The following is a 15,694-nucleotide window of genomic DNA, read 5'->3' on the forward strand; positions in this document are numbered from 1 at the left end:
GGCACATAGGGGATTGGGTATGTACCTCTTCCCTTTTTGGTCTCTCTGAGATGGAAGTTTCCCTGGGTGAGCTAGGAAATAAATATCGAGGTCTCCAGATAGCTAGATAGCTAAAAACTGGCGGGAAATGTAAGTATGCCTTGGTACCTGGGGGTAGATGGGCGATGCTGTAGTCAGTTCCTATTTCCTGAGGTGATTTGAAGGGTTTGACTTCTGATTTCTCAACTGCTCTCCTTATAAACTGGGAACAGAAGAACTGTCCCTTCTCAATTGTCTCTCAACATGTCGCAAGTGTTTGATACACTTGGGGGAATGAATTTCCCAATCTCTGGACGAAGTGGTTAATCCTTAAATTCGGACTTGGAGAGACACAAAGCCTGGGCCTAAGCAGGATAACCACCCGCCCGGGGAAATGCCTAGTGTATACTAAGCGCGCCCCATATTCACGCCTGTTGCACTAACCCGGAACCTTCAGGTTGCTACTCCCGTTTCCGGAGGGAGGGAAAGAAGGACGGAGGATTTACCAAGTCAGACGAGGTAACTCGGGGCAACTGTACTTCCGGTCTTTTTTTTTTTTTTTTTTTTTTTCCCCCCCGGGAGGAAGTGGGAGAAGCGGAGCGGGGAAAACAGCCCTCCTTTCCGGTGTAGGGGCACAGTTGAAGGAGCAACGAAGGAACGAGGAGTCGTTTGTAAGGTGAGTTCCAGGCGGTGGCGGGATAGTGTTGCTGCGATCGCCTTCCCGCGGGCTGGACTTCTGGGGTCCTGAGGGAGAAAGCGATAGGATTTCGAATTCCCGACTCCCTGTCAATCATGAATAGAGCCCTCCAGGCCTCCAAGTTTGAAGCTGAACTACATCTCCCAGGAACCCCTGGAGGTAGCCAAGCCTCCATCCGCCAGTTCAGCTGAGAGTTGGTATTCCACGGTAGATGGCGGTGGGCCGGGGGTCCCAGGGGAAGGGGAGGCTGGGACTCTTGGTTGTATGGGAGGGGGGGTTCCTAAGGAGTGGGAGTTGAGGAAGACGGATCCCGTACCTGCCTCAGTTTCCCAGACTGTGACAGGGAGGGCGAGAAGATTGTGCCCCCACGGGCCGCCGCCTTTGCACCTTTTCGACAGCCTGTGCTTTCTCTTACTTGGTGTAGGGTTTAACCTTTTCGTCCGTGGAGTTCTGGGGTCCGGCCGACCTGGGCTCCCGACGGTGCTGTTGAGTCGGTGTGAACTTGGACCTCAAAGCGTTTTTACTTTAACGTTCTGTTATGAAAATGTTCAAACTTGGGGCGCCTGAGTGGCTCAGTCGTTTAAGCCTCTGTCTTCCGCTCAGGTCATGATCTCAGGGTCCTTAAATCGAGCCCCGGGTAGTGCTCCCCGCTTAGCGCGGAGTCTGCGTCTCCCCCGCCCTCTGCCTGCCACTGCACCTGCTTGTGCGCGCCGCCCCCCGCTTTCTGTTAAATAAAAAAAAAAAAAAAAGAAAGAAACTGTTCAAACTTACATAAAAGTGAAGGAATGATGTAAGTATCCGTACCACCCGGATTTACCGATTAGTAATCTTTTTGCCATACTGGCTTGACATACTGTTTTAATTAAATATGTAAGTCAAATCCTATCCATCGTGTTATATTATCCCTAAAACTTTTAAGATGCATGTGTAAAAACGGGACATTGACATGACCGCAATACCATCATCACACTTTCCAAACGCAAAAATTCTAGAATATGACCTATTACTTGGTCAATAATCAAATCTTGTGGGCCAAAAATGCCTTTTTAAAAAGTTTTATTTGTTTGAATCAAAATCTAGTCAAGTTATTGCTGTTATGTTTCTCAAATTCCTCTTAATTTAGAACAGTCCCCTCCATCCCACCCTTTTTTCTTCTTGGCATAATTGATTTATAAAAAAAACTGGATCACTTACTCTCTTGATCACCCCTTCTGGATATGAATTTGTCTTTTTCCTTGTAATCTCATTTTACTTATGATCTCCATGCCAGGGGTCAACAGGCCAAACCCAAATTCTGCTGACTTACCTTTTTTTTTTTTTTTAAATAAAAATCAGTTTTATTTATATAGTTCACCCATTTAAACTCTGCAATTCAGGGGTGCCTGGCTGACTCAGTTGGAGGAGTGTGCAACTCTTGATCTCGAGGCCGTACGTTCTAGCCCCACCTTGGGTATGGAGATTACTTAAAAAAAAAAAAAAGTATACAATTCAGTGGGGTGGTGGGTTTTTTTTTGTGGTTTTATTTGTTTGGTCATTTTGCTTTTTATGTAAATTCCACATCCGAGGTAGGGTTTGATCTCATGATGCAGGCATCAAGGGTCACCATGCTCTGCTGACTAAGCCAGCCAGGTGCCCCTCAGTGGTCTTTAGGATATACAGAGAGCCGGGCAGCCATCACCACAGTCAGTTTTGGAACATTTTCGTCACTCCAAAAAGAAACTCAATACCCGTGATCTGTCATACCCACCAACTCTCCCCTCCACCCAGCACTAATATCTCCTACTCTATTTCCTCTTGCTGTGGATATACCCAATCTGGACAGGTTACATAAATGGATTTTTTTTTTAACTTCTTTTTTTTTTTTTCCATTCAGCATCATGTTTTCAAGGTTAATGCAGGTTCAAGGTTAAATTCAAGGTTAATTCTGTAGCATGTATCAATACTTTCTTTTTATGGCAGAATACTGTTCCTTAGTCTAAGTTATACCATAGTTCATTCATTCATCAGTTGATGGACACTTGCGTTGTTTCCACTTTTTGGCTCTTCTGAATACTACGAACGTTTGTGTCCAAGTTTTTGGGTGGACATGTTTTCATTTCCCTTGAAAGTGGAAATGCCGCATGAAACGGTAACTCTATGTTTCAGCTTTTGAGGAACCTCCAGACTTTTCCAAAGTGGCTGCCCCAGCTTCCATTCCCACTATTGGTGCATGAGGGTTCCAGTTTCTCTACACTTGTGGTTCTCTGACCTTTTGTTTGAAATTCCACTACTGGGCATGAACTGGTGTCTCATTATGGTTTTTCTGTTGTGTTCCCTTAATAAGTAATGAGGTGGGATTTTTTTATGTGCTTATTGGCCATTTGTCTGTCTTCATTGGAGAAAATGTTTATTCTGATCCTTTACCCAGTTTTATTTTATTTATTTATTTTTGAAAAGATTTTATTTATTTATTTGACAAAGAGATCACAAGTAGGCAGAGAGGCAGGCAGAGAGAGAGGGGGGAAGCAGGCTCTCCACTGAGCAGAGAGCCCGATGTGGGACTCCATCCCAGGACCCTGAGATCATGACCTGAGCCAAAGGCAGTGGCTTAACCCACTAAGCCACCTAGGTGCCTCTCCAGTTTTATTTTATTTACTTATTTGTTTTTATTTTATTTTTTAAAAATATTTTCTTTATTTATTTGTCACAGAGAGAGAGAGCGCGAGAGCACAGGCAGGCAGAGGCAGAGGGAGAAGCAGGGCCCACCGGCCCCCCCCCCCCAGCAAGGAGCCCGATGCCAGGCTCGATCCCAGGACGCTGGGATCGTGACCTGAGCCAAAGGCAGCTGCTTACTGACTGAGCCACCCAGATGTCCCTTATTTATTTGTTTTTAAAGATTTTCTTTTTAGGGACGCCTGGGTGGCTCAGTCAGTCGGTTGAGTGTCTGCGTTTGGCTCAGGTCTTGATCCCAGAGGATCAAGCCCCACCCACGTCGGGCTCCCTGCTGTGTGGGGAGTCTGCTTCTCCCTCTCCCTCCACTCCTCCCCCTCCTCCTGCTCTCTCTCTCTCTCTCTCTCAAATAAATAAATAATTTTTAAAAGGATTTTATTTATTTATTTGACAGACAGAGAGGGAGAGAAAGCGAGCACAAGCAGGGGGAATGGCAGAGGGGGAGGGAGAAGCAGGCTCCCCACTGAGCAGAGGATCCTGGGATCATGACCTGAGCCAAAGGCAGATGCTTAACCAACTGAGCCACCCAGTCACCCCTGATTTTTTTTTTTTTTTAAAGTAGGCTTCATGCCCAGCACAGAGCCCAACACAGGGCCCAAACCCATGACCCTGAGATCAAGAGTCGATAGCAGCTAACGGATCCTACCACAACCTGTGAGAGCCCTCCCAGGTGCCAGGCAGTGCCGGGACCCAGACGAGAGTCCTTTCCAGGCCCATCCTTCCCAGGGGCTCCTAGTCTGGAGGGAGAAATACGAAGAGATAGCCGCTCTATTGGAGGTAACTCCGGGCATTATCAGAGCACAAGGATCACCTAGTTCAGCCTGGAGAGACAAGCTTCCCACAGCTGCTCAATGGAGTCTAGGAGGAAAAAGGGGACAGAATTTCCAGGGGAGCAACGAGGCATAAGCTAGCTGTCCCACTCCACACTGAGAGTCAGACCCAGTGCCTCAGGCTGATGGTCAAGGCCACGGACTCAGGTGCCTGGTCAGACATCAGGTGCGGGTTGAGTACCTTCTCTGAGCCTTGTCCTTGTTTGGTTGCTTGTGTGGTTGTGGGATTCGGTGAAGTTAATACGTGTAAAATGTTTAGAACAGGGCCAGGTTCACTGAACCTCTGAAATAAACATCAGCCTTGTTTGTTTTTTTTAAACATCAGCCATTATTTTTTAAAAAGATTTTATTTGTTAGAGAGAGAGAGACAGAGCACAAGCAGGGGGGAGAGGGAGAAGCAGGCTCCTTACTGAGCAGGGGGGTCCGATGTGGGGCTTGCTTCCAGGACCCTGGGATCAAGACCAGAGCCCAAGGCAGATGCTTAACCGACTGAGCCCCCCCAGGCACCCCTAAACATTAGCCATTATTTTTTTTTTTTTAAGATTTTATTTATTTATTTGAGAGAGAGACAGTGAGAGAGAGCATGAGTGAGGAGAAGGTCAGAGGGAGAAGCAGACTCCCCATGGAGCCGGGAGCCCGATGCGGGACTCGATCCCAGGACTCTGGGATCATGACCTGAGCCGAAGGCAGTCGTCCAACCAACTGAGCCACCCAGGCGTCCCAACATTAGCCATTATTAATAGAGAGTCTCACATGCTAACTTTTGCCCTTAGGGAACTCTCTCTGTACTGCTTACATCGTGTCCTATTTCTGTCTTCAATTTCCTTGAGTGTAATTAGCTTCTTGGTTTTCCTTTATTTATTTATTTATTTATTAAAGATTTTATTTATTTATTTGATAGACAGAGATCACAAGTAGGCAGAGAGGCAGGCAGAGAGAGAGGGGGAAGCAGGCTCCCCGCGGAGCAGAGAGCCCAATGTGGGGCTCGATCCCAGGACCCTGGGATCATGACCTGAGCTGAAGGCAGAGACTTGAACCCACTGAGCCACCCAGGCGCCCCTACCTATTTATTTTTTAATATTTTATTTCTTTATTTGACACAGAGATCACAAATAGGCAGAGAGGCAGGCAGAGAGAGAGGGAGAAGCGGGCTCCCTGCTGAGCAGAGAACCCCATGCGGGACTCCATCCCAGGACCCTGAGATCATGACCCAAGCCGAAGAAGGCAGAGGCTTAACCCACTGAGCTACGCAGGTGCCCTTGGTTTTCCTTTAACACAGAAGCCTCCACACCTCTGGAATGGCCAGACACATGCCATTTTCGGGAGCGGGTGTGGAGCATTCTCTAGGTTCTCGAAGGGATCACCGGCCCCACCAAAAAGGTTAAGGACCCCTGGCTCAGGATTCAAGCAAACCAACTGCAGAAAAAGATAGCTGGGAGAGAAGCAGTGATTTGAACACCAGATAGGTAGTAGATGTTACGGAATCATCAGTGGGTCAGTGGTACTGTGGCCACGGTTTTTTAAGATCCTGTCTCAGCACGGTGCTGTTCGAGCAGGATCCTGGAAAGCACTTGGATCAGTGGCTAGTTTGACTGAGGGACTGGATTTTCTAGTTCTTTAATTTCAGTTTAGGTTTTTTAAGATTTTATTTATTCATCTGAGGACTGGGGGTGGGGCAGGAAGAGGGAGAAGCAGACTCCCTGCCGAGCAGGAAGCCTGACACGGGCATCCATCCCAGGATCCATGGGATCATGAACAGAGCCAAAGGCAGCCGCCCAACTGACTGAGCCACCCAGGGGCCCCTCATTTTCATTCATTTAAATTGTTGCACCAACATTTGATTCAGTTATTGGAAAGCTTTTAAGTGTGCTTGGAACAAAGGGGATATACGAATGTACCTTTGCAGCGGGAAATCCCAAAACCTAAATGGAGGTCACGGGTTTCTGGTGAAAATTTCGTGTCTGCACTGAAACAGCCTGAAAGACAAAAATGCGCTCCGGAGGGTGAAGCCTCCGTACAAAGGGGAACGGGTTGGCCCGTACTCCCTTCCTGGGAGGACTGACAGCTGCCACGTGGTCAAGAAGGCGGCCCCACAGCCTGCTTGCCTGGGTTCAAATCCTGGCTCCGTGGGTTCCTAGCTGGGGGATCCCGGGAGCCTGTCTTCTGCCCGGGAAAGCGGGCTGTCGTTTTGGATAGTTCCTCTCTGAAACACCAGTGACAGCAGATGGCAGTAGTTCCATTTTCTATTTTGGAATTGGCCTTAATGAGGAGACAGTACAGAGCGGTGGGTGGAGAGCTCAACTTCCAGAGAAATCCTGGCCCTGCCACCTGGCAGCCCTTCAACCCTTGGCCAGCGGTTCTTAAACTCTTTGGTCTCAATGTCTTAAAAGTCATTGAGGACTCCCGAGAACTTCCGTTTTTGTGAGCGCTACCTATCAATATTTGCTGTATCAGAAATTAAAACTGATGCTAAAAAATTTTTTGTTTTTGAGTTATAATTCCCGTAACACAAAATTCATCCATTGAAAGTAGTATATTCATGGGGTGCCTGGCTAGTTCAGGCGGTAGAGCGTGCGACTCTTGATCTTGGGGTTGTGGGTCTAAGCCCCACATTGGGAGTCCTTAAAAATAAAAATCTTTTAGGGGGCGCTTGGGTGGCTCAGTCAGTTAAGCCTCTGCCTTCAGCTCAGGTCATGATCCCAGGGTCCTGGGATCCAGCCCTGCGTCAGGCTCCCTGCTCCGTGAGAAGCCTGCTTCTCCTTCTCCCATTCCCCCTGCTTGTGTTCCCTCTCTCTTCGTCTCTCTGTCAAATAAATAAATAAAATCTTTAAAAAAAATTTTTTTAAACCCAAGGACACGAAAGCACATATTCAGTTAGTGGTCAGAGCAGTGCATCCTCATGTCACACAGTCTCCAGAAAACTCCATGGTACCCTTGTGAGAGAATAAGAGTCACAAAGGCAAACACATTTTAGTATTATTATGGATATAGTTTGTGGACGCCCTGAAAGCATCTTAGGGAACCCCCCACCAGGGTCCCCGGACCAACAGTCAGAGACTGTTGCTATCATTGCCGGACCAATTTTAAAAAAAAAGAAAGAAAAAGAAAAGAGATGCTCCCTCCGTAGCTGCTTCTCTCACTCTTGGAGGGAAAGTGTCCCTGGCCATGAAGCTGAAGAGCGTAGAAGCCCCAGTTGTTTGGCCACAAGACAAGCATCCCAGTGCCAAATACTGCAGAGGGTCAAGGCAGTTGACGACTAAGAATAGAGCGGAGAATTTGTCCAGGAGGAGGTCAGCGCGACCTTCGGGAGTGGCAGTAGGGGAGTGGGGGGCTGGGGCGGAAGCCGGAGGGCCCGGGGAGGAGCGGGTGGCAGGGGAGCCAGGGGAGACAGCAGGTGCTGGACACTTGCTCAAAAGCTTGGGGGAAGAGGGAAGGTCAGAGGAGGGTCTGTGGGTCACACTGGTGTATTTCACCGAGGTTAACTCCAGCAGCCAGCACTGTGACTGCCGCTGGGGTGGTGGCCACGAGGGCAGATACATTTGTCAGAACGCATCAGACTGCGTCCGGAAGGTCAATGCGTTTATTCTGTCCCTCTACCGAAGACCAGAAATTAGTCCTGAGGGCAGACGCCAGCCGGTAGGGGGAGAGCGAGATCCACGGCTCAAAGAGAGGTTTGCGGTTCAAGTTCTGAATGTGAAAGCCAAGTTTCCGAAGGCAGCCAGAAGAGGGGCGTAAAGACAGAGCTGCTTTTTGCATTCTGGGAGCCCGCGGTTACGCCCCCACCCCCACCCCCACGCTGGCCTTCTGGATCTTTCTTGCAGCCAGAGAGCTGGAGAGAATATTTCCCCAACACCCGCTGTGTGCCGGGTTCGGAGCAACTCACGCAGTTCTCACGGCAGTCCGGTCCTGTCAGCGAGATCCCGCGGTTATTCCCACTTTTTGCCAAATTAAGCCAAGGCTCAGGGAAAGGAAATGGCCAACCCTGGACTCGAGGTCATCTTGCCCAATCCTTGATCCCTATAACCTGAAGCCCCTAGTCGGTCCCTACCCCGTCTGCACAGTGTGTACCCTCCTTTGTATGGTCTTCTTTAAGATGTACTGTCCTTGGGGTGCCTGGGTGGCCCAGTCGGTTAACATTTGCCTTCAGCTCAGGTCATGATCCCAGGACCCTGGGATCGAGCCCCTCGTTGGGCTCCCTGCTCAGCAGGAAGTCTGCTTCTCCCTCTCCTTCTGCAGTTTCCCCCGCTTGTGCTCTCTCTCATTCTCTCTCTGTGTGTCAAATGAATAAATAAAATCTTAAAAAAAAAAAGTACCACCTTGGGCACGTGTAGACTGGCAGCAATCCTGTTTCATTTCTTACTTTTTTCCCCTTACTTTTCATACCCAGTATTGCCCTAACATCCACCCACGATGCCTCGCACACGTCCAGCGGGTTGCATCCCACCAGCTGCGTGGTCTCCAGGGGGGGGCCCATCAGCACCCATTCTCCCAGGGAGGGAGGTCCATTTGCCTTTGAGTCCCCTCTGGTGCAAATGACACTGCTGTGGACGTCTGTGGGCATGCTCCCTCGCAGATGTCTCTGACGATGTCTTTGGGGCACGTCACCCAAGTAGAGAGTCGCCCGCGCTTCCTTTGCTAACGTTCCAAACACCAGCCTGTGTTCTGGGCGGCTGACCCTGTCCACGGTCCCCGCCGCAGTGCGCAGTCAGCCCTGCTAGGAGGGTCGTTTCAATGATGTGAATTTTTTCCGGTGCAGTTGGTAACGTTAGACAACAGTCTGAGCAGAATGCGGATTTCACCTCTGCTTACAGAGGCTCTCGCCCACCCCGGAGAAAGAGGACAGCACTCAGTGGTGTGAGCCTGTGGGAACCCACAAAGCGCGCACACACTCCCCACCCCCGAATGGAGCTTCTCCGAGGCCCCTCACTTACCCCATGTGTGCCAGGAGACACACTCAGCCTCATCTGCCGCTAGAACTTTTTTTGGATTTCAGATCACCCTCCTTCTACTGCCTCGCAGTAACTCACATGCGCACACCCTCCAGTGCCTGCTTCTGCAAGCCGAGTGTGGGTCTTTTTCAAAGTCAAATGCCGTCTTCCTTTCTGGGGTGTATAGATACCTCGTAAGCACTGTCCTCCCCTGGGGGCACCTGACTGGCTCAGTCAGTCACACGTCTGCTTTCAGCTCAGGACATGATCTCAGGGTGCTGGGATCGAGCCCCGCGGCAGGCAGGGAGCCCGCTTCTCCCTCTGCTCCTACCCCCACTCGTACGCTCTCCATCAAATAAATAAAATCTTTAAAAAGAATTAAAGAAATAAAATGCAGATCAAAGAAGAAACAGCCCATTAAGTCTTGTTCTGCAGCCCCTCCAGCAGTTTGTTTAAAATAAATAAATAATGTCCTCCCCTGACTCACGCCCAGTTTTCCCATCTGGAGGGGGCAGGGGCAGATCAGCTATGAGGGCCCCCACCTCCCTCCACCACAGCCTCGAAACTGTCCCCTCCGTCCCTCAGGATGACACGGCATGGCAAGAACTGCACAGCAGGAGCCGTCTACACCTACCATGAGAAGAAGAAGGACACAGGTACGGGGTTTGGGAGGGGGACAAATGTCTCTTGAAGTCACCATCCCCGCTCTACCTCTCTGGTTGTACCTTCGGGGCATGTCTGCCCCCGCCCTCCACGGATGGTCATGACTTATGAGGAACAGCCTGTGTGATCCTGTACTCTCCTCCCACCCCTGTAACGGGCACTTCTGTACGTGACCTCACCTAAGACTCCCAACCACCCACTGAGGAAGGAATCGAATCGCCGTTGTCATGGCTGTGTTCCAGCGGCAGAAACTGAGGCCTAGAGAGATATACGGCCTTGAGTTGGGGCAGAGGGTGAGGGGAGTCAGCCTTGAGCCTCTCTACCTGGCTACCTCGGTGACAGGGCCTGCCTGTCTGTCACTTACCCTCCAGATCAACACCTTCCTGTGGGTTGTACCCCTATCCCCAGCATAGAGACACACAGACTGTTTCTCAGGGGTTCCACCCCCCCCCCCCCTCCCCCTCCCCCCTACCCCCTGCTGCCTCCAAGATCTCTCTGTGCCTTTCTCTTGGGGTTTGGCAAAGGCCACATCTCCTGGCACCCCATCCCTCTGTCTCTGTCCCCAGCGGCCTCGGGCTACGGGACCCAGAACATTCGACTGAGCCGGGATGCTGTCAAGGACTTTGACTGCTGCTGCCTCTCTCTGCAGCCCTGTCATGACCCTGTCGTCACGTGAGCTGGGGACCTGCATGGAGGGGGCCGCATGCGGGGGTCTGGCCGCCCGCATAGCCGGGGCACCCAGGGCAAGCCCCTTCACCTCTCAGAGCCTCATTGTGCTCATCCAAGACACGGGCATGATCCTAACGTGTTCCACGGGGTGTGGAAATGAATGTCTTAGGGTTAGGGTTAGGGAGCTGCGCCGAGCACCCAGTGACCTGCTCCCTGTAAGAGGTGTTAATGGGTGCTCAGGGCAGGGAGCCAACACTTCTCACCCTGTCCTGTCCTCACAGCCCGGATGGCTACCTGTATGAGCGGGAGGCAATCCTGGAGTACATTTTGCACCAGAAGAAGGAGATCGCCAGGCAGATGAAGGTGATGGGGATGGGGGTGGGATGGGGGAGGGGCAGGCGGATCTGATGCTGAGCTCACAAGCAGAACCACCCTGGGCTTCCTTTCTGAGTTCCTTTTCCCTCTGAACCTTCCCTCGCTCTTCCCGCAGCCTGGTGCACCACCCCCTCCCACTTCTGCTTAAATCCTTCTGCTGCAGGTTCAGCCCAGGAGTTGCCTCCTCTGACCTGCTAGTGCAGAGCTCCCCAGGGTCTGCCTTTGCCACAGCTTCTCTTGACACTTGTTGGGTTGTGATTCTGTCTGAGGCCAACACGTGCCCACTTCCCCCACAGATCTCTTGCCCGCCCCCTGGCCCTAGGTTCTCTGCGAATGCTTGTTGAGAGAATTGATGTCACCTCATCTCTCTGGGCCTTCATTTCAGTGGCTCCAAAATGGGCCGATGGGGCCAAATTGGGCAGCGCAGGGCAGGGGGGAGACCCGCACAGATCAGAATTTAAAGGGCCTTTACTTGGAGCCACGCCCACTTCCCATGGGTGAACTATTTTCATGGATAGGAAGAACCCGGTTTATCACTGTGTTTGAGGCACAGCTGGCCTGCCGCCCTCCTTTCCCGGCCAGGCTTCCCAGACCTCCAGAAACACGGAGGGCTGATTCTTGCTGAGCCATCTGTCTTGAGCGAGTGGCTTCCCCGGCGCCCGTGATCCTCCGCTTGGTCTAGTGGCTGCCTGGGTTCTCCCTCATCACGGTGACCACGCCAGATACCCCTCCCCCACAGCAGCAGTCACTTGCAGTGCTCTCCTCCCCGACCCGGGGTGGCCAATCTCAGATCTCAGCCCCGCGTGCCTGCATCCGCGCACGCGCACACCCACACCACCTGCGCAGCCCAGGCTCCGCGAATGTGAAGTGCTCCTCACTCTCCTGGAACTCACCTCCAGGGCAGGACGGGGTCTGTAGTACCTACACTCTACAATAGAACGTGGCCCACAGGTACATTTATGGAGCGCTTGCTATGTGCCAGGCAAGGTTTTAAGCGTTTCCAAAAATCATCCTGCATAACCCGGTGAGCCTGCGAGGTAGGTCGCGGTTGTTAGCCCATTTTACAGACGAAACAGACCAGAAGTCACAGCGCTTACTGGAAGCCACAGAGCTCATCAGTGACCGAGGCAAGGTTTAAGTCTGGGCATCTGTCTCCTGCCAAGCGGCGGACCGCTCTGCTCCCCAGGAATAGAGAAGCCACTGAGTCCCAAGCCAGCTAAATGGGAGATGACCTCTGTGCCCTGCAGGAGGGGAAGGGACAAGCAAGGGCAGCAGAGCCACACCATAGATCACAGCATAATAAAGGTTCACACCCTGGCAGTCACCAGCCTCTGGGAACAGTACCAGGATTGTCCCCTTTGTTGGCCTCAGTTTACCCACCTGTGAAATGGGAAGAGCCACCATCAGACTCGCAACCCGCAGGGAGACGCACAGTCCACTTTTTTCTGGCTGTCCACAGGCCTACGAGAAGCAGCGGGGGGCGCGGCGGGAGGAGCAGAAAGAGCTGCAGCGGGCTGCGGCCCAGGACCAGGTGCGGGGATTCCTGGAGAAGGAGGCCGCCATCGTGAGCCGGCCCCTCAACCCCTTCACGCCCAAGGCAGCCTCTGGGAACAGCCCAGGTGAGGGGGAGCAGACTTGCAAGTGAATGGGGGTCCCTCGGGGCCGGGTGCCTCCCCAGGTGTGGCAGCTCAGCCCGTTTCCCCCGGCAGATGATGCCCGACCTGGGTCCAGTGCAGGCCCCACAAGCAAGGACAAGGACAAAGCACTGCCCAGCTTCTGGATCCCGTCGCTGACTCCCGAGGCCAAGGCCACCAAGCTGGAGAAGCCTGTGAGCATCCCCAGCGCCCTGTGTCCACTTGGGCCCAGAGGGCCAGAAGCCCCCAGGGTCCCTTCCCTGCCTGGCACACACCCCCTCCCCCCTCCCCGCAGTCCTTAACTATACCTGGCCCCAGCCCTGCCCGCTGACCCTGCCTCCTTTCTGTCCTGCGCAGTCGCGCATCGTGACCTGCCCTATGTCCGGGAAGCCACTGCGCATGTCGGACCTGACCCCTGTGCGCTTCACGCCGCTCGACAGCTCCGTGGACCGCGTGGGGCTCATCACACGCAGTGAGCGCTACGTGTGCGCTGTGACCCGCGACAGTCTGAGCAACGCCACGCCTTGCGCCGTGCTGCGGCCCTCGTGAGTCCCGCGAGTCACACAGGAGAGGATCCTGGGACTGGGGCGGGACGGGGCTCGGGGGTGTGGCTCTCCTTGGGGGCGGGGCCTCTGATCGGTGCCCGCCACCCTCACGCTCACCGTAGTGGGGCTGTGGTCACCCTGGAGTGCGTGGAGAAGCTGATTCGGAAAGACATGGTAGACCCCGTGAATGGGGAGAAGCTGACAGACCGCGACATCATCGTGCTGCAACGGGTGAGCCGCGGCCTCGCTCGCCGAGGCCCCGCCCCCTCCTCCCCGGGATCACGCCCCTCGCGGGAGGCCAGCCTCCTCCACAGCCCCACCCGCGCCCTTCCACCCGGGTCCTGCCTTACCTTATAGGGTTTAGGACTCTCCCACCCCGTTGCAGCCCGACCTGCCCCCAACTTGGCCTTGTCCCCACCTCCTCAGGGCGGTACAGGCTTCGCGGGCTCCGGAGTGAAGCTGCAGGCTGAGAAGTCGAGGCCGGTGATGCAGGCCTGAGTGCACGGGAGACCAAATAAACGGGCTGGGACTTATTGGCCTCGTGGTGCCTTCCTTGGCCGCGCTGGAGCCCTAGGGCCCTTCTGGGCGGCCCTCCAGCCTGTGCTGCGACCAGAATCTGAAGGCGCGGCCTAATTATGTTAGAGGTGGTCTGACGTTAGGAGTAAAACCTGGAGTGAAAGCACACGCCTGGCATCAACATTGAGTAAGAGTGGCCCGAAGTCCCAGTGCGAAGCGCGAGCGCACGAAGGCGTCACGTGAACAGGCTAAGTAGAAATCCCCCTGCATCGTTCTGTCTTATGCCACACTGGAAGCCGGTGAGATCTCCCGGGTAGCCTCTCTGAAAGCCGTGTGCTGACAGCAAGCCCCTGGGACCCAGTCTAGAAAAGGCAGTCGGGAGCCCTCCTCTCTGACGCGACTGCAGAGGCCAAGAGCAAGAAGAAGGCCCTCCTCCGAGCCTTGCATAGGCTGCGGGGGGCACAGGACCTGGCAGGGGTGAGGAGCACAGCCTGGAAGGGCAAGGAAGCTGCAGAGCGTGACGCCTGGCCGGCCGCCTGCAGTTAGCTTGGCTGGGAGCACAGGGGCTCAGAGCTTTGCGTTTAATGACCATTGGCTCCCAAAAGCAACCCCGGGCAGTGTGCGAGGCAGAGCATAGAGTCAGGCAGAGATCAGAAAGATAAAGCCTTCACATTCCTGCCTCCCCGAGCAGATCCTTCCAGATCTTTCTCCACGTGGGTACACACCGCAGTGTTTTCAACCAACGTGACCTCTCAGGGCACATACCATTCTGTTCAGTGAACAAGCTCGACCTTTTCACTTCTGTAAAAGTAAAAGATCTCATCTAATGCCCAGACCCAATTCAGGGGACCAGGAAGTATCCTTCACTGCCCTTTGCTGAAGCCCCTTTGGCTGTGGAGGAAGGCTGTAGCAGGAGGGTGGGCGGTGTCGTCCTTGCACCCTGGGGAGCCCCCCACACCCAGAATTTGCTCTCTTAAATACTTCCAGAACAACCTTCCTTTTGTCCCTAAGGGGCCTCACACCCTACTCTTGGGACCCCAATCCCTGGAAACGTTGCAGCTGCCATTCAAGGGCCTGTCAATCTACAGTTCTCTTGAGTCCTGGCCATGGTACTGGAAGAGGGACATTTGTACCCATTTCACAGAAGAGCCCACAGAGTCAGCAGTCTGCCCGAAGTTGTAGCAGAAGCCAAGTTCACTTCGAAGTCAGCCACCTGCGGAGACCTCCCCACCCCAGCCCTTCCTCCCCTAGGTAATCCCACACTGGTACCCCAGAAACCTCTGCCCCTTAACAAACTCCCACCTAACAGTTTCTACCCAGAGTATTTAAAGTCACCCCCTTGGTCCCTAAATGCCCCCAATCCTCAACCTCTTTCTCAAGAGCCACAACCACCCCTGGGTCCTTCCAATTCTCTCTCAGCCCCCTCAGGGACTCCAGTCTTGCTTATGTGTGTTCAGACCATACCCCAAATAAAAGCTTCAAGGAGTGATTGGGGCACCTGGGTGGCTCAGTGGGTTAAGCCTCTGCTTTCGGCTCAGGTCGTGATCCCAGGGTCCTGGGATCGAGCCCCGCATTGGGCTCTCTGCTCAGCAGGGAGCCTGCTTCCCCCTCTCTCTCTGCCTGCCTCTCTGCCTATTTGTGATCTCTCTCTCTCTCTCTTTCTCTGTCAAATAAATAAAATCTTTAAAAAAAAATAAAAGCTTCAAGGATTCCCAGTCTTGCACCTTTGTTTCCACAAGGAACCCAAATCCCACTGATTCACAGGCCCTTTGAGACACCCTCTGTGGGGAGGAGGCGATGGGGTATGTGCCCAAGTCCTCGCTCCAAGAAAGTAGTTTCCTTTGAGGTTTTGAAGGTGACAAGGAGAGGAAGCAAGAGTCTGACCACAGCTTCAATTACATCAGCAGGAGGGAGAGAAGTGGAAAAAAAGGATGCCTCTTAGCAGAGGTTCCAGAGACACTGGTCTAAAGCTGAGAGCAAGAAAGGGGAGGCAGGGCTTACCCCTGGCAGTGCCTTCCCACAGGGGCTCCAGCCTCAACTGGCTCATGGAGGGCATAGAAAACTGAAATTCTTCTCTTTTTCTTTTTTCTTTTCTTTCTTTCTTTTTTTT

The 15,694-nt window shown here is 52.9% G+C and overlaps 1 protein-coding gene across 1 annotated transcript; it reads left to right on the top strand.

Moving 5' to 3' along the window:
• The first annotated feature begins 647 nt into the window (after window positions 1-647).
• On the top strand, window positions 648-13,601 carry LOC111160812 (nitric oxide synthase interacting protein). Its single transcript, XM_022524167.1, has 9 exons — window positions 648-694; window positions 9,768-9,838; window positions 10,412-10,517; window positions 10,796-10,877; window positions 12,349-12,508; window positions 12,599-12,717; window positions 12,881-13,068; window positions 13,191-13,299; window positions 13,495-13,601. The coding sequence occupies exons 2-9, from the start codon at window positions 9,769-9,771 to the stop codon at window positions 13,564-13,566; spliced, it is 906 nt and encodes a 301-aa protein (XP_022379875.1). The 5' UTR covers window positions 648-694; window position 9,768; the 3' UTR covers window positions 13,567-13,601.
• Window positions 13,602-15,694: the final 2,093 nt, after the last annotated feature.

Source organism: Enhydra lutris, unplaced genomic scaffold (assembly GCF_002288905.1).
Source record: "Enhydra lutris kenyoni isolate GAN:26980312 unplaced genomic scaffold, ASM228890v2 scaffoldscaffold77, whole genome shotgun sequence".
Lineage (NCBI taxonomy): Eukaryota > Metazoa > Chordata > Mammalia > Carnivora > Mustelidae > Enhydra > Enhydra lutris.